At 41.0% G+C, this 18813-nt stretch overlaps 2 protein-coding genes across 2 annotated transcripts; both read right to left on the bottom strand.

The window, feature by feature from the left end:
- Nucleotides 1–56: 56 nt before the first annotated feature.
- LOC115040112 (ADP-ribosylation factor-binding protein GGA3-like) lies at nt 57–10384 on the bottom strand. The gene is made up of 16 exons (XM_029497351.1): nt 10269–10384; nt 9354–9438; nt 8795–8870; nt 8235–8333; nt 7592–7715; nt 7287–7387; nt 7130–7210; nt 6896–7033; nt 5877–6090; nt 5585–5758; nt 5440–5495; nt 5236–5348; nt 4793–4935; nt 4524–4693; nt 3694–3804; nt 57–2817 (listed from the first exon to the last, which is right to left on the bottom strand). Exons 1-16 carry the CDS (start codon nt 10309–10311, stop codon nt 2707–2709), a joined length of 1839 nt encoding a protein of 612 aa, XP_029353211.1. The 5' UTR covers nt 10312–10384; the 3' UTR covers nt 57–2706.
- A 1978-nt stretch (nt 10385–12362) lies between these two features.
- On the bottom strand, nt 12363–18077 carry ears2 (glutamyl-tRNA synthetase 2, mitochondrial). The gene is made up of 10 exons (XM_029505135.1): nt 17725–18077; nt 17041–17196; nt 16759–16948; nt 16492–16642; nt 15995–16316; nt 15752–15860; nt 15286–15439; nt 14834–14964; nt 14602–14737; nt 12363–12675 (listed from the first exon to the last, which is right to left on the bottom strand). The coding sequence occupies exons 1-10, from the start codon at nt 17861–17863 to the stop codon at nt 12580–12582; spliced, it is 1584 nt and encodes a 527-aa protein (XP_029360995.1). The 5' UTR covers nt 17864–18077; the 3' UTR covers nt 12363–12579.
- Between the last annotated feature and the right edge of the window lie 736 nt (nt 18078–18813).

The raw sequence follows: 18813 nt of genomic DNA, 5'->3' as shown, positions 1-18813 counted from the left end.
AAAAAAAAAACAAAACCTGAATACATGCAAATAATTGCGTGCCTGTTTCCTCAGTCTCATGGATTATTACCCATCATCTCTGTAACACAAACACACACAGACACACACAGACAGTGACCAGAAACACTTAAAAGAATGTCAACTTCCTGTTTGTCAGAAAAGTGAAAACAAAAAAAGTCTGGAAAGTGTAGTCTGCAGTCACAAACTTTCCAGGAGGCTGAGCTGGGCTTCGGTTTAACATCCTCACATACTAACCTTAAAGCATCAATGCTGGATTTCTCAAACCATTTCTAAATAATAATAATAATAATAATAATAATTAATAATAGTAGCTGGAGTGTTTCTCTCCAAGCGGAACATTCGCAGTCCAGCTCCGAAGCTGGTCGACCTGTTGTTGTGTTGATGTTGGACCCTGTTTCAGTAAATGAAAACGAGAAAACACCCAGTATTCATCACGTCTCCCGGACTCTGTGTGTGACTTTGATTCCCGCGTGGATCGTGCCAAACTGTCCCACAACCAGCACTGAGCAATGCAGCCGTCCATGAAGCAATGAACTGTGGGACCAGGCTAATGGGTGTGACGGTCTTCCACAAATCCCTTTTTTTTTTTTTGTTTGTTTTTGTAAAAAAGAAAACGAAAAAAAAAAAAAAAAAGAAAAGGTATTTGGCACTTTATCTAACACCCCTGTTACATACATGTAAATAACAAACCTGTATTTTAATCTGCTGATGTCATATAATAAATATGATCAACGAAGTCCACAGATTGGTGTTGGTAATTTATCTGAATACGTTTAGAACCGACGAGCTGCAGCCTCCAAACTGGAGGATCCGCTGGAGACTGCGGCTGAACACACTAAACTGGAACTTCATCTACAGAATGACAGAATTAATCAGAAGCAATCTCATCTGTTTCAAAATCAGCAAAAATACCCATAATTCTTTGCGTCCAGCTTCTCTAACCTGTTTCCCCTTTCTGGTTGTATCACAGTTTTTGTCCTATGAAATGTTATTATTTCAATATTTACACCGATCTTTACATTATTTGTGGACACAATAAGTAATTTCAAGACTTCCACGTTGCAGCGCGGAAAATGTTTGAGCAATTTTCATGAAACAATTAACGGGGAAATCACCGAAAATAATCAGCTGCAGCTCTTCGAAAAAATCAATGTGAATATTTGTTTTTATATGTCTTCTAGGATGTAAACTCAATATATTTGTTTGGACGAAAACAGCAGCAAGTCAAATAAATCACTGTTGTTTTTTTTTTTCTTTTTTCTTTTAATCGCCTAAATAAAACATTGATTGGAGAAAATCATCTCCATATTTGCAGATGATGAAAATAAAAGTTCAGGCCGGGTGCTGTACCACTTTAGTTTGAAGTACAACGAGGATCATTTGAGGCCAAATATTTCAGGGTGATTATATTCGCACAAAGAAACGAGATGATTTGTGAGAGACTGTGAGCTTCATCCAGGGCGGCACATATTTGTTATTTATTAATGGCAGAGCAACAAAGTGTCGGAGTGACAGGCAGGAAGCAGACGAGCGTTTAAAGTAAAAAATTCAGATCGGATTCAAATCCTTTGGCAGCTGCAGATGCTCATAAAGCTTCACAGTATAAAGACCGGCGAACAGAAAACTGGTCACATGACATCAACAGCAGAATCAAAACTACATTGGCCCAAAAAGTTCAACAAAAAAAACAAAAACAAAAAACACATGAGCAGAAATTCTCTTCACGACTTCACGGCATTGATAGTAAACAGGTGGTGCCGTTGTTCGAAGTAAAAAAGCACAACTTCCTTTTGCTTCTTGTAGCAGAAATTTGCGATTCACTAAAGTTACACTCGTTCTGTATTGTATTTTTTGTTCCATCAGGTTGGAAAATATTTCCTTCATTATCTTTTGGTTTATTTATTTGTACCCTTTGGGTCTTCATATTTTTCTAAATGTTGATCTTTCCTTCCTTTACTTGTAGGTGGCCTCCTTTGGGCTTCTTCTAACACCATTTATAAAAATGAGCTAAATTCAAAATGCAATGATCATCATGAATAAAATGCGAAAAGGATTAAATTGTGCAGTTAAGCTTCATTCATTTCCCATGTAAAAAACGTCAACTTAAATTCACACAAATACGAATTCTTTAAGACAAAGTGTGCTTTAGGCAGCCTTGTTGTGGACAACAAATTCAAATAAATACATATTTGAGAAAAAAAAGCACTTCTCCAGCTTAAGGCACTTGAGGAATTTTGAATGTCAGATGTGCATTAAAGCAAATAAATACTTTCAAACGTAACCACATATAAAATGCACAATTATCCGCCTACATGTCAGCACGCACATGTATAAGAACTATACTGTTTTATCACACCACATGTGACCATGTGTGCGGGCTCGCACTAACACATCAGCAGAATAACGGACCTGAATCACGTCCAATCTGAGACACCGAGCCCACCACACGTGGTCCATGTATGTTTTAAACTAATGATAGTCTGTTAAGATGAAACTAAATCTCTTATTGCTGTAAACGAAGTCCAGTTGGTTGTTTACCTCATGATGGTTCAAGTCCAGCTGTTGTCTTTTTTTTTCTCCTCGCTTTTTCTCTCCAACCAGGTTCTCTTCATTCTGTCCTGAAAAGTTAAGACTCCACGTCCTGGGGAGTTTTATTCTCTCCTAACATCCATGTGTCTGAAGTTTTCAGTGGCCAATCAAAGAAGTCCAGTCCGGGAAGTTCTCGATCTCTCCCGTCTCATTAAGCTGTTGGTCTCCATGTGTCAGTGTCAGTTTGTAGCGCAGACGCACTTTACGCTGAAAATACAAAGAGGCTGATGTGAAGGAAGCATCAAGCATCTATATAATAATACTAAAGTAATAAATAGACCAACGCTTCCTCAGCACTCTCCTAGGAACAACTGTGCATCGGCCCTTTCATGCTATAAATGTGATCTCAGTAACTTTAAATGTGGACTGTTGGGGGGGAATGTGTGCTGGTTTCACTCAGCTCACTCAGATTGGAGGCAAAAACTAAATCCATGTTGTTGATGAGGTCAGACAGGATGTTTAATACTACTCAATACTGATTTGAATCTTTTTATTGTTGCAGATGCTGTGTGTCCTGTTGAGGCCACAGTTTACATGGACATGAAATTGTCTACATGGACTACTTCCAACATCTGGTCTAAGAAAAGTGCTCAGTCTGATGCACAGGCATCTTTTAACTATGTAAATTTATGCATTAAAATCAAATTAGATTAGTTTTTTTCAAGGGACTGTGTAACATTAATGATTTGTTGTGTTTACAGGAAAAGCCAGTTTCCTTCTGATGAAGCCAGTTCGTTAATCAGAAAATCATTTTACGCCAATATGTTTATCTTTGCTTTCCAAACATCTGGTGTCAATTAAAACAAGTTTGAGTGCTGATACAGTTTCAGCATTCCCCCATTGATATGCTAATTTATTTAGAAAAGTCAAAAATGTAATGAGATCGTCTCCTTCACATGGAGCGCCTGCTTCATCGAGTTTCCATCACTCTGGAGTCACAACACAACATCCCACTGACAGTGAACGTGACATTTTTAAATCTGAAGTATAAACACAAACAGGGTCAAATGTAATGAATAAACTGATTAATCATTCTCGGGAGTGAGCCGAGTCACTGATATTTAAAATGGTAAACAAACTGACTTTTTGGGGATTGGCCAACAGGAGGACCTGGGAGGTGGCTGGTGGAGGCAGCAGCGGGTTGTAAGGAGGTAGATGTGTCCCTGAGGCAGGCTGAAGCTTAACCAGCATGGTCTGCAGGACACAGGAAGCAGAAGGCATTACTGGATTAGTCAGAACTATGAGCTCATGTAAAAAGGTGCCGCTTAAAAATTCTGTGATGATTCTAAAATTCTCTGCACGATTAAATCAGGAAATTTGTAGATTTCAAACATGATTTATTGAAGTTATGAAGAAGCACCAAGACCAAAGTATCTACTGGGGGGCACACTGTCTTTTAACAGGGTTAAATGAAGCTATATTTATTATGTCAATAATAAGCTAATAAAGGTAATACATATAAAAGTGATGCGTTTTCAAAAAATACAGAAAAAAAAAAAAAAAAGTCCACCCCATCTGAAGAGCAGGCCTGACTCCAGTAGGGGGCACCAGAAGCATTAGGGTTAAACAAACCCTCCTCATTCTGTCCAGTGAGCACCAGTATTTAGGATGACCTTGAACACATCATCTGTACTGGCCACAGTACTGATGAAAAGATGAGCCAGCTGATGAGCCAGCTCAATAAATTTTTGACATTGACATTCTATTTGTCAAGTACACAAGGAATGTTTTTGAGTCTTGAAGTGTAAAAAAGTAAAGAACGTACAACTATCTCAGACTGTAAACTTCTCTCTTCAGATTCTTGTGTTTTCCCGAAATCCAAAGATAAACAATTTACTGTGCAAAAAGCAAGAAGAAGCTAAACTTCAATTCACTGATCACATCTTCTCTGAACTCATACAAACATTGTTTACCTTTGGAACAGCTGCTTGAAGCACCAAGTCTTTCACATCAAGGGCAGACGTGTTGACCGTGGAGATGACGACCACAGCGACATCTGGGTGACCCGGGGGAGAATCTTTGGCGAAGTGTAGAGAGACGTGGACGCCGCCCTGATCGTACAAGGTGATGGGCTCCAGCTGACCTACCACAACAGACCAGGAAGTGAATAAAGCATTAGTGACGCTACAGTCCTGTACAACAGGAAACCATACACATGTAGTTTCAGCCTATGTGTACGCACTGGATTTGATGGTCTCCATGGGAACAAAGATGTTTTTCAGTAACTGCGGAGGACACATGTTCTCCCCGGACAGGCCTTTTGGATTTTTCTGGTTCATGTTCCGTGTTTCAACTTCAGGGAACTGTTGATTTTCAGGAAGTGACCTGATTGGAAAAGAGGCAGAGTCGTGAGTTAAGTGAGACAATAATGCCTTCCTTTTATCACTTTATAAAATTTTTCTAAACATCGTAAGATAACGTTTTTAAATAATTCAGTATCTGATCTCAGTGTGAAGAAAAGAGGCAAGACGTTTGTCTACGTAATAAATGTTATAAATACAGAAATAATAGTAAAAGAAGTAAGATTCATTGAGTTTATGCTGATTTAAACCAAGTCGACTGTCTTAATGCACTGTATGCCTCTGAGGACTTTAAGGTTTAGTCCTTCTTGTTCTGCATTCTTACCAAACATTTGTCCCGTTTGATGTGGTACTGCTCCTCCCACATCCACGAGCTCTCAGCAAGAGGCCTGTCCCTCCACTCTGATCACCATTTCTCATCTGAATGCCCTCATTAAGCTGAAAGAATAGACTGAGTTTACTAAACATATAGAGAAACACATAGGGAATACTTTTTTTTTTTTTTTTTTTTTTTACTTTAAAGCCTTACCTGAATCAGGTCCTCATAGTACGACTTTGAATTCTTTAAGGCCTCATTATCTGACTCTGTAAATACAGGAAACCACATCACCACATTATGACACATATCACAGTTACAGAGCAGCAACGAGAAGCAGACATCGAAGAAGGTCAACCTGATTCAGTGTGATCTTGGTCAGCTGCTGGCTTGAAAAGATTCGAGGGGAGGAAGGGGGAGAAGGAGGACTGGAAAGACGGTGGCGAATCAGCTTTTTTGCGAGACTTTGGAGAGTCCAGCACTGACAGGTCGATGAGGTGGTAGCTTTTGATCTCTCTGGGACTTGTGGGAGCTGGAGGAACAGGAATCAGATGGATCAAATACAAGGAGAACAAAGCTTCCAAGCAAACACAAGGTCAAGGAGTTCCCCCCACAGGGACGAGGAGAACAATGTACAAAATAATGCTTACCACTGTTTCTATCCAACACTCTCTCCTCATGTTTACTTCCTTCTGTTCCACCGTTGCATTCTCTGCTCCCCACCTGGTTCTTGTAGGCGTTCACAGCAAGTGTTAGCTCATCATTGATCTCCAGGATCTGAGCCAGAGCAGCGTCATCTTCCATCGTTTCACTGGCCAGACGGAACAAGCTGGGCCTCAGCCGGTCGCAGTGCTCGTACACGGCCTGCAGTGAGCAGATCAAGTACTGAGTGGCTGCATTTACTTAACCCCGCATGTTCACACAAACACACAATGCCTGAAGCTGTTTCTTCTGCAAATATTAGAATCGCTTGTTTTCTAATTCCACGGATTGTTTCCCCATGTCAGCACCAATGGATCCCATTAACAAAGAGTGATTAGCAACCACCCACTCATTTGAGCTACAGGAGATGTTAAACCAACACATCATCAGAGCTGAAGCCAGCAGGAAGCCACAGCAGGAGTCACTGTCATGAAGCAGATCTATATTGTCAAAATGTTGATTTATTTGTGATGTTCAAACAAATGAATTCCACTTCAATCGGTTGTTTCACTGATCTATAATAAACACCAGATCCATGGGAGGAGTTTTGTTTTAAAGGATATCAACAAGAGTCTTGACTCTGCAGTGGGACATTATCCAGATCTGCTGCTTTAATTGTGGCCTTTTGGAAGATAAAGCTGCAACATCAGGTTTGAATATTAAAGGATTCTGCTGAAGGAACAGGGCTCCTCCAGTGTATGAACAGCAGAGCTCAGCAGGAGAAAAACACTGAAGATTAAACCACATGAAGAAGAGGTTGGAAGGAGTTGCATGTTACTATGGCTAATGGCTCCTTTGTCCCAATGATGTAATTGGGTCAGCATTGGATCTGAACCGCTGATGTTCAGCTGCCCCACTGTGGTCTGAGTTATCACGATGACCCCCCAGGTAAAAGAGAGCCAGCTCCGTGATACAGGAAAAGACCGAATGACTCTGCAGTCAGCTGTTAGTATCAGTTTTAATTTACCTTCACATCATCACTGGGCGTTGCCGACTTCCCGGTGACGGAGTGCTGCTTCAAAAGCTCTCTGAGCTGCTTGGTGCTGCTCTCCGCCTCCTTCAGAGTAGATTCACGCTTCAGCATTTTCTCTGCCTTCTCCTGCTCCTAAAAACACACACACACACACACACACGCGTGAAAAAACAAAATGTAAACACAGTACACACACAGAAATTATGCCAGAAAAATGCCACTTCTCACCTCTTGAATGGTGCTTTTAATGAGCCTGTTTGCAGTTTGCAAGTCTTCAGGACGAGTACTTTTCAATAATCTGGCCAAAAGCTGATAACAGAAATACATGTTAGCTGGACTGAAAACTTCTGAGTTACATGAACAGATGACTGATAAATTCACACACCTGGGCCTTGTCCTCCTGGTCAAAAACAGAGTCTGTGTTTCTTTGTGGTGGAGGAGCCATTATAATTGTGTCTGGTAACTTCGGATCTTTTTTCACAATACCTGAAATTGACAAAACAGAAGTTATAATCCTTTTATTTGTGAGATAAAAGGACAAACAACTATGAAATATATTATTCTTTCAAGACCTGTAAAATGGATATAAATGTAGAATAACATCCACCAATACAGGTGTGTATCAAAAGTTCACGTCCTCTGAATGGGAAGTTTAAGTGTTGTCATTTTATGTCTGTCTTGCACCCTGACCTTGTTTCTTCAGCATCTTATAGGCTTCAAGAATCTTGGGTTCGTCTTTAAGCCAGAGCGTCCAGCCATAGAGCACCTCCGTCACTCTGTCTTTAACTGTCTGAGGAGTCCATGCCCCGAAGTACTGCGGCAAAAAAAACAAAACATCAGCCTGGTCATTCCTCAGAAAGCAACACTCTTTCTCCAAATTTCTATATTCATTTCCTTTATCTTGAAAATATCTGAATGGATATTTTTCTATTTTAAGATCCCCAGCATTTGAAAGATGTAAAATTTGTTATTTTAATTTGTTGCTCTCTTTCTTGCAATGTGTGAAGTATTTTTTTCACTTTGATTTTGATAAGCTCTCTGTCAGTATAGAGCATCATTATTATTGTGTCGATGATCTATGATGCTAAAATTAATTGTAAAATCACACAAAAACTGATCACGCAAATAGATCTGGTCTGATTAATGCCACTCAGTCAAACTGCTGATATCACACTGCCTCACATTGGAAGGGACTTAATGAATTAAATATAATTAAATTAATTATTTTTGTTTAATTTTAGAGTCTGTAAGAACACTACACAACTGGTCCTCATACAGTTAGGTACATTTTCAAATGACATGCTGCCTAGAATGTTTGTGCAGCCAGCAGTACCTTTGGTGTTAAGAGTTTGATGAGCTCATTGAGAAAGCGAAACTTGGCGGCTTCCCTGTGAAACTTCTCTCCACAGTTGTTCATACACGCCTCAAGGACCTGGAAAGCACCAACTCAGGATAAATCATCACCAACAGAAGCACAAGAGAACAGAGACAGATTTTTTCGCCGCATGTTTGTGATTAATGCGACCTTTCAACATCACATGACAAGAGGCACATGATCAAGAAGCTTCTCTGCATCGCATGTTAAAGTGAAACACTGCAGTTAGTCACAGATATTTTTCACACGAGCTACCTCCTCCAGAGTTAACACAAAAGACATTGTTTTTCAGTTAATAAGTCCACGTTACACATCTGTAACAAATTGCATTAAAATCAGATATGAACAGTATGTGAAACCAAACAAGGATGAGATTGTTTTCTATTGTGGCTGACTTGTTAACAGACAAAAAAGAAGCATTTAAAATTTAAAAAGGGGAGAAATATAGCTGCCACTTAGATCTGGTAACAGTAAAAGTAGATCATATATGTACTTTTGGTGGAGGTCTGATTACTTACAGTGAGAGCCTGCAAGGCCTCTTTCTCCTGTGGCGACTGGATTTTATGAGCAAGAAGACGCACGGCTACCTGTGGCCTGAAAACAGAGCATGAATTTAGTTCAAGGCACAATGTTACGTCACTTAAAAATACTGGGACACTCAACACTAAGAACTATTCATAACAATTCATAAAAGAACTCTCAAAGAGAGCTTATAGATATGGAACAACACTTAAAATGTGTAGGAACAAAATATTAGATTTATAATTTAGTCAATCTAATGCATTCACGCTGAACTGAGAACAAAGTCAAAGAGGAAAAAGGCACTGTAGAGTTCCTCCTTCATTCTTCCATGATGCTGTAAAAGAGAAGCTGTGATCGCAAGATGGATGTGAAGCAACTCTTTCTCAAACACCATCATTGCATTAAAGTAACTTCCAGAAGCATGCAGCCAGCTCTAAAAGCCTAACTTTAATTCATGTTTATAGTGTCTTTCAACAGTGTTGAAACACACACACACACACACACACACACACACACACACAGGGTTGTGTAAGAGGTCAAGATGTTATTTCTTACCCATCAGTCTCCTGGTTGACGAGCTGGTAGAAGCCTTGGATGCAGTCCCACCTGTCCTCCTGATTATTTGGGTTTGTCGCTTGGTCTGGAACAAACAGACCATAGAAACCATTGGTGCAAATTCTATTTTCAGAATTCACCATAATTAGGTCAAACATACACAAATACATGGATATGCAAACATGCAAATAAGTACATGGTGTAATGAGGAAGCGAAATTAAACACGTGCTTCCAATAAAAACTCAACTAATAGTAAAGAAAGTACTCAGCAAAACTTTCAATAGAATGCTTCTTCATATTTTCTTCATAAAACAAAATTAGCATTCATTTTCAATCTAATTGTCAAACAACCAAAGTAAGCCAACTGATTATTTATAGGAAGCTTTTCAGCTTCTCACTTTTACTTATCAATCATTTTCTTCTGCTCGACTTATTGATTGATATGTTGATGTTATATATATAATAAAGTTCCTTCACCTTTTCCATTCCTTAAACTTTCTGGGTCAACTTAAAAACGTGATTTTTTTAAGTGGTAGCAGTGTGGTTGTGTTATGTTGTGTTGTGTTTCCTCCTTTAAACAAATAAAAGAAATATTTTTTACAAAAATCATTTTGTTGTCGTGAACGCGCGCAGCGGAAGCAGCAGACGCGGACACGCGCACGGTGGAAAAACCGCTTCCTGTTTCGGCGGATAACTTTCTGCAGAAACGTCAGAATGAGTTCACAAAGTCCCGAAAAACACACTCACAGCTGCAGAATTTAGCTGCAAATATTACATTTTACGGCGCTGGTCGGTTAGCTAACGCGTTAGCTGGTTAGCCGTCGGTTCAGACGCTGGGACGATAACGTCGCGTTAGCTAGGTCCGATAAACAAGTTAAATAAAGCAAACGAACTAATGAAACACGTTTACTCACTCAGACATGACTCTAAGGTCGCCGAGCTGTCACCGGCCGCCATCGTCCTCCGTCTCCTCCGTTTCCTCCGACTGACTCCTCCGACTGTCAGCGCTCATCTGACGGTCCGACTGACGGAGGAGGAGGGGGGGAGAGAGGAGGGGGGACTACCGGGACATGTGACACATGTGACACACACAGAGAGACACACTGCTGACACACTCAACACAACACACAGAGACACAGTGCTGACACACAAAACACAACAGAGAGAGACACACACACACTGCTGACACACAACACACAGAGAGAGACACACACACACTGCTGACACACAACACACAGAGAGAGACACACTGCTGACACACAAAACACAACAGAGAGAGAGACACACACACTGCTGACACACAACACACAGAGAGAGACACACTGCTGACACACAAAACACAACACACAGAAGCACACTGCTGACACACAACACAACACAGAGAGAGACACACTGCTGACACACACAACACAACAGAGAGAGAGAGACACACACTGCTGACACACACAACACAACACAGAGAGAGAGACACACTGCTGGCACACACAACACAACACACAGAGAGAAACACACTGCTGGCACACACAACACAACACAACACACAGACACACTGCTAGCACATACAACACACAGTGACACACTGCTGACACACACAACACAACACACACAGAGAGAGACACTGCTGACACACAACACACAGAGGCACACTGCTGACACACACAACACAACATACAGACACACTGCTGACACACACAACACAACACACAGAAGCACACTGCTGACACACACAACACAACACACAGAAGCACGCTGCTGACACACACAACACAACAGAGAGAGAGAGACACTGCTGACACACACAACACAACACAGAGAGAGAGACACACTGCTGACACACACAACACAACATACAGAGAGAGACACACTGCTGGCACACACAACACAACACACAGAGAGAGAGACTGCTGGCACGCACAACACAACACACAGAGAGAGACACACTGCTGACACACACAACACACAGAGAGAGACACACTGCTGGCACACACCACACACCACACAACACACAGACACACTGCTGGCACACACCACACAACACACAGACACACTGCTAGCACATACAACACACAGTGACATGCTGCTGACACACACAACACACAGAGAGACACACACTGCTGGCACAAAGACACACACACAACACAGTGCTGCCACCACACAAATGAGTCTTTGTGTGTCTGTGGACAGAGAAATAAAATGTACAAACAGAGAATGGAGACTAAAACTGTTTTTACTCATTCTGCATCACTCTGTAATCATGTTGTGTTTGTTTTGGATCATTTTGTGTCACCTTCACATCATTTTGCATTACTCATTGTGTGTTTGTTTTGGGTCATTTTGTGATTCCTTTCAGGCATTTCTGGTCACATTGTGGTCGTTTTGTTTCTTCTGGCCCATTTCGTTTCATTTTTCATTTCTTTCAGATCATTTTCATAATATTGTCACTTTCGGTCATCTCCAGTTGTCGCGTCTGTTCTTATTTTGTGATCAGACTGTATTGTTATTTAGTGAAATCCATTCTTTCCCCGATCTGTAAAACATTGCTTGCCGTCAAACTCCAAAGCAGAATTTTCCCAGCCTCATGCTTTACAGTTCATGAGATCGGCTTCCTTTTAGTTTCCTTCAGTGGAATTTATGGTGGCTGTGGTCAGAGAGCTGTGTGAACCTCATCTGTCTACAGCACTTGTTTCCAAAACAACTCTCAGGCTTCAGGTCTTCCATGTAGATTTTAATATTTGTAGTTACCATTTTAAGTGTGAGTGGAAGCGCTTCAATATCTTTTTACAACCTCCTATCCTTCACAGGTATCAGATAGATTCATTGTAGGATTTCCTATTATTTCTTTGTTGAAAAGAGGTTGTTTTTTTTTTTGCGTATCCAAAACTTTGCATGTTTTCCTTCTGACTGTACAATACACCTGTAAACTTGAGTTCGTTAAAAAATTTCCTGAAGTAAAACAAAATAATTTGCATATGAAAAAAAAAAAAAAAAAAAAGAAAACCAAGGTACTTCCCATCTTCCCATCAGTTCATGGCAAAGTCTTGTAACAAGAATAAAACAAACACCAAGTTTGGAAGGTAAAGTTTCTTCTGTTTTATAAAATATTTATAATTATTAAAGTATTATTTAACTTAGGCCAGTGTGGCACAGTCCAACTCTCAACATACAGGCCAAGTCCTTGGCAGCAGTGGTCGTCCTCAGGCCCTGAGCTGACAGGCTGTCCGGCCTTTAACTCGTCTCTGAAAGCAGCAGAAGCTTCTGGAATCGATTGATGGCCTCTGCAGGCCCTAAAGACACCATCATCTCCGCTACGCTGGGACCTTGCTGAAGGCCAGAGAGGAACAGAAGAGCAAGAGTCAGTGAAGTAACACCAATCAAACCAGACATGTAAAGCAACAGACAGTAAACTCTAAAATGCAATCAGAAACAAGTTCCTCTTTCCATTTTCCTGAGGTGACAAAGTCAGCAAACCATATCTGAGGCTTTAGCCATTTCTATCATTTCAAAAAGCCATTTTAAAATTTACCCTCACCTTGGATGAAATGAAGAAGAAACATGTGCAAAAAGCATTTGGACAACTCAAGTATTTTTAATGTTACAGTCAAAAAAGCTTATTGAATTTGCTGAGGTTGAGTTTGAAAAATAGATCTGCAGAAATGAGAGTTGCATGTGAAAAATGAAATGATTGGTTCCTCTTGTTGAAAGGATAGTAGAATATTATAGTGCAGGTGGGCCTTATGAAGATAAACAGTCACATAAGTAATATTAGCAACAAAGAAAACCTGAACCTTTAAAAATAAAATAATAAGCATAATAAATAAACATTTAAGATCTTTGATTTGTTTGTTCAGGCCTGTCAAGTTTGGTTACTCTCAGTGAAAAGCTGTGATTCTTCTTGTGTGTGATTTCACTTCAGCTCTGGACTGTCCATTTACATTTATGATGCTGGAAAAGTATGGAAAAGACTAAATTTACAGCGTTCTTGTTGGGATAAATGCCATAAGTGTCTGAATACTGTGGGGGGATGACTGAAACAGATGAAGGGCAGCTTAAAGAATGAATTTTGGTTAAAGTTGTTGGTAGGTCTTCTCGTAGCCGTGGTCAGTCTGTTCACAGTTAGTGACCACCTCCGCTATAGAAACTACTTCAGCTGTGTCAAGATAAAGTGTTGCTCTCTGGGAATCGGCTCATTGGAAAGAGGTTCATTCAATTTTAACGCGCTTCTAGCTGGGAATCAAAAACAGGAAATTGTTCAATGTCACAATTACGTGTCTAAGTGGTGAATTTCTTTTACTCTACGAAATGAGAATACTTTTATCAAAGAAAACGTGAGGACGACCAGAACTGACTTGATCCATCACGCTTAAGCATCAAATGTTCACACGCTCTTTTTTTGTCAGTCAGGAAATGTTGAAGGCCAATGGCTCTCACACACACACACACACACACACACACACACACACACACACACACACACACACACACACACACACACACACACACACACACACACACACACACACACACACACACACACACACACACACACACACACACACACACACACACCACACACACACACACCTGCAGCTATGTGACAAATGACTCAACTCAAGGAGCAGAACTGCTGCTGAAACTCTGGTTAAAGGATAATTCTGTTGATTTTCTATATTTGTTGGCTAATCCCATGAAAGCAAACCATCAATGTTACATTTATCCCACCAAACAAAGTAGAACAAGCAAATTTATCAGTTTTTTTTCCCGCCCACTCACTGTGTTTCCAAAACTAATAAAAGCACATCACTGAGCATCATACTGTGACTCTGGGTTTCTTCATTACAAAAAACAGTTCCACAGACTAATAATATAATTTCTACAGTGTGGAGAGTGCTTCCTCTGAGACAGGCCGCTGCACAAACTCAGGGCGCAGTTGAAGACTTTGTTCAGGGTGTAAAAACAGAACGGACAGCATCACAAGTGGAGTCATGCTGTCAACAACAAACAAAGCTCTTCACACTTACTGTAGTAATCGAAAAAAATCTCTTCATTATCAAATCCTATACGCTAAAAGGCGTTGCAGCAATTAAATAGTTAAGCTGTTTCTAAATAAACAAAGGGAAATTTTCATTTGAATTACAGACAAAAATTTTAATATGGAAAAAGGCTGGCTTTTTTCTTTAGACCAATTTCCCACAGGACACGCTGTAGATGTATACTGATTATAAAAATGAATGTGATGTCTTCAGTTACCTGCAGGCCACTGAGAGTCAGACGTAGGAGCTTCATCACGTCACTGTACTTTGTGGCTTTAGTCTGTTTTGCCATAATCTTCAGATCTTTGCTGAGCCGATCCACCGTCAGCTCCTCGCCGTACGCTTCTATTAATCTAAAACACAGACACGGGAAGGTTTGTGATGCTGCTGAAACGCTGCTGTTGTGAGTAAAGGGAAGAGGTATATATAAAAAGAATAATACTACATACTTCAACACTAAGGAAGCAATGAGCTGGGCCTCTGTGGTGAGTACTGCCACCTGCTGGCTGGAGAAGGAAGGACGCACCCACAGGAAAGCATAACCAGGACCCACAAGCTCCTTCAGGGAGGATATGTGACCCTGTAGGGAGTGGGAAGAGAGTCGGGAGAACACAGGAGAGCAATACAGAGAAATAAGGATACAGGCCACATTTGATCTGATGTTCTAAACAGAAGACGTCGCAGGGTCAGATGACCTTAATAAAAAATTAACTAAATAATATTTGAAGGTCAAACAACATGATGTCCAGCAAACTGACACCTTTCCATCCCCATATGGTGGTTATAATAAGATTTTCAATCATTCACAAGCCTGACTTACAAAAATGTACATTTGGGATGGGACATGGGATGGATGGTTTGACATGCATGACCACATTCATGAGTATGTTCTCAAAGTCACCTTACGAAGATGCAGCACCCGTTTGATATAATCCTCCTGTAGGACTTCCTCATGCTGGAGCTCTGCTGTGTAGACCTGCTGGATTTTTTCCCGTAGGTGTTGTATCAGCAGCTTGCAGTGCTCCTCCTTCTCAATGCGCTTCTCCAGGTGGATTCTTTCCAATCAGAGACATTACTGAAATATGAACTATGACTTTTATAACTTCAAAAAGAAATAACTATTTCATTACATGGTTCATATATTCAGTTTATTTGGTGGAACTTCAAAAGCGAGATTTATCTTTAAAAAGGACATGCCTGCAGCTCTGTGATGCTTTAATGGTCATTACACACCATTTATATCATTGTTGGCAAATTAGTAGGAGTTAAACCTGATATAGAAACAGCTAAACAGAGACGTGTGAAAAAATAAAAGAAGAAAAAGAGCATCAGACCAGAACAGTGGGCAGAATAGATTTTACACTTACCTGTTGAACTCTGGTAGTTTCTCCAGCTCTAACAGAGCAGAGTGAGTTGTGATCTTTGAAGGATTAAACTCAGAAATCAGCTCATCTATCGTCCTTCCAATACGATTGGCTGTAAGGCAACATGACGACTTAAGAAGCCAACATTTTTGTTGATATGCAACTAAAGCATCCAGATAAAGGTAATTTTCTAGTCACTAATTCCTCATGGCGCTTTAGCCTTTCCCTAATAACTTCTCCACTCACTGGTGAATCCGGATCCACAGTTGGTGGTGATATCCAGCAGAGCCTCTGGCAGGATCCCGTCTCTTTGGAAGCTCTGGATGAATATATCCCCTTGCCTCTTGGACAGCTTGCTGCCGTCTTTGTTCGTCAGGAGCGGCAGATGTCCAAAGGTGGGTGGTGTCCATCCAAGAGCTCGGTACATGAGGAGATGTTTGGAGGTGGAGATCAGCCACTCAGAGCCCCGCAGCACGTGGCTGATCTTCATGTGATGATCATCGACTATGTTAGCGAGGTGATAGGTGGGAAACCCATCTGCTTTGATTACCACTGGATCCCCCTCCACCTAGAAGAGGGGACAGAGCATATGAAAACTAAATTTAAGAGAAAAAGTTAGCTTTAAACACAAACTGCTGTTAAGCCATGGCTGCAATGTCAGAGATCGAGAAACTTAAATTTATGTGATTGAGTATGAATTCTACTCAGAGACATTTCAGCTGATACAGTCAGTAGAAGCCCACCTCGGCCACCTCATGACGATTCCACCCAAAGACCAGATCCTCAAAAGGTTCAACGCCTGCTTCGAGACGAAACCTGATTACATGTGCCACTCCTTGAGCCAGCTTCCCCTGGACCTGGTCTGCCCGAAGGTGACGGCATCTGTTGTCATACCTGTAGGGGAAGAGAGACGCAGCAATCTTGCAAAACCATCCTGAAGCCTGGCTGTATTTTCACTTCAATTCAGGGAAAACGTGTTACATCCATGTTTTCTCAGGTTATTTAATCACCTGGGGGTCTGTCCGCTCCTCAAAGCCTCTTTTTTCAGCAGTTCCAGTCTCTGCGGGCTGCAGAAACAGTAGTAGGCGTGACCAGTCTCAACAAGCTGCTGGGCTGTCTGACTGTACAGGTCTAATCTCTGAGACTGAAGATATGGACCTGCTGGACCACCTCGACGGGGACTCTCATCCGGAGGTACACCTTTCATGATGACAACCACCGATGACTCTTACAGTAATTCCCTGCAATAAACAAATCCCACGGTGATAATTCACGGCCACAGTATTTCCTACCAGCCCACTCCAGCATGTCCTCTATGGACTCTGCTGCTCCCGGCACCAGTCTGCTCTGATCAGTGTCCTCAAGTCGCAGGATGAACGCTCCTCCGTATCTCTTTGCGAAGATGTAATTGTAGAGAGCTGTTCGGAGGCCGCCGAGGTGCAAGAAGCCTGCAGCACCAAGCAAGACATATTGTCACAATACCAAACTGTCAAGACAAACAGCAGTACAGAGAGAAATATTGCCACCTGAACTTGTTCCCGTTGACTTTTCAAAATAACCGACGCAGTAAGAATCACAGTGAGCTCACATCTGTTGTGGTTATTTTGCATTACATTTTAGTCTTGTGAAGTTATTTTTGGATCTTTCTGATGCTGATTTTGTCTCTTTTGTGTTACCTTCTGTGTCTATTGTGCTACTTTTGTAACTCTAGTCATTCAGCAGTACTTGTCTGTCTTTTTGTAGACTTTTTGTGCCTCCTTGTGATCACTTTGCTGACATTGTAGTCATTTTGTATTTCTTTAATGGGTCTTTTGAACAAACGAAGCAACAATTTCCATTTAATACAGAGAGGCTTTACTTGTGATCATCAACTATCAGATACTGATGTCCACAAACTTTGTACTTTTATTTGTGCATGATTTGTTGTCGGGTGAGGAAAGGCAGTCCCAAAGTGTGGACCTGGTGGGGGACCTTACCTGTCGGACTGGGGGCAAACCGGACCCTCACCTCCCCCTGAACCGAGGAGCAGCCCCTTCGACAGGCGGCGTCCGGCCGGAGGAGCAGACGGACTCCGCTCCGGTAACACCGCAGACATGACCGCAGCCACGGCGCCATGATGACCGACCGCCTGTGAACGTCTCACCGGGAAAACGGGCGCTCTCTCGGTCAGACCGTGAACGGCTCCGTCCGGTCCATGTGGAGGACAACACGTGTTCACACACACGAAGACGCGACGACACAACTCAACAACACGACCGCGGAAATGTTTTGGTACCAAACGATTTCAGCACGTCGATTCATTTTTTTTCTTCTTCGGCGAAACGAGACCGGAAGAAGAACTGCGCATGCTCAAAGCGCACACTGCCACCTAAAGGAAGTTATCGATATTTATTTTTCTAAAATTTTTCAAATAAAAGAAAATTAAAGTAAATGTTTTTATTTTAAAATGAAATGAAACAAAGAAAAGAAACGAAAAGAAGTTGCCTCTTTATTTGAGGTTTGTGAATATTCCTGACTTTGACTTGAACATTGAGATTTCAAGTCTGAGGATAATGAGGCCGTCAGACATACGCTTCAACATTTATACTGTTTTGTGTTCATGTTTTTGTTTTGTTTTATTCTGGAAGCTTTCAATATGTGATTCACTCTAATCAATACTGATACTATTACTATTTATGGACCCAGTTCTTTACTGTACTATTTTCAATACTTTTTTGAGGAATTAAAGAAAACTTGATAAAAGTAGGAGCATAAACTTAATTTATTTAAGGTTGTATAAAGAAAAGATAAGTACATAGTCATACAAAAAACTTGTTGGCAGAGCAATCTTTAGTATCCACTTCCAGGTCCTCAGGGAAAAAGACTAGACCTGGCAAAATGACCGAAGGCAGCAGGAGAGACTGTGTTAAGTTTGTATACAGGAACCTGGATAAAGATTGCAAACAAACTAGTTCAACCTGATGTGTGTTTGAGTGCGTGACAAACCTTTAAAGCCTGGGAAATTAATATTGTTCTCATGTGGGATGGAATCCAACTAGATACTAAAGTACAAAAATACTGAAAAC

The sequence above is a fragment of the Echeneis naucrates genome, chromosome 1, assembly GCF_900963305.1.
Source record: "Echeneis naucrates chromosome 1, fEcheNa1.1, whole genome shotgun sequence".
NCBI lineage: Eukaryota > Metazoa > Chordata > Actinopteri > Carangiformes > Echeneidae > Echeneis > Echeneis naucrates.
This window is presented reverse-complemented; position numbering and strand designations above follow the sequence as displayed.

Bases quoted from the DNA above. Each gene is read 5' to 3' on its own strand.
- LOC115040112 (XM_029497351.1), bottom strand. From the start codon at position 10,311: ATGGCGGCCGGTGACAGCTCGGCGACCTTAGAGTCATGTCTGA. The intron at 7,388-7,591 runs GTCAGGGTGCAA...TGTCAATTTCAG, and splicing joins TAAGATGCTGAAGAAACAAG to GTATTGTGAAAAAAGATCCG. The intron at 2,818-3,693 runs GTCAGTTTGTTT...TTGTATTTTCAG, and splicing joins TGTTGGCCAATCCCCAAAAA to CGTAAAGTGCGTCTGCGCTA.
- ears2 (XM_029505135.1), bottom strand. From the start codon at position 17,863: ATGGCGCCGTGGCTGCGGTCATGTCTGCGGTGTTACCGGAGCGGAGTC. The intron at 16,643-16,758 runs GTGATTAAATAA...CTTCCCCTACAG, and splicing joins AGGAGCGGACAGACCCCCAG to GTATGACAACAGATGCCGTC. The intron at 15,440-15,751 runs GTAAGTGTAAAA...CTGATTGGAAAG, and splicing joins AAACTACCAGAGTTCAACAG to AATCCACCTGGAGAAGCGCA.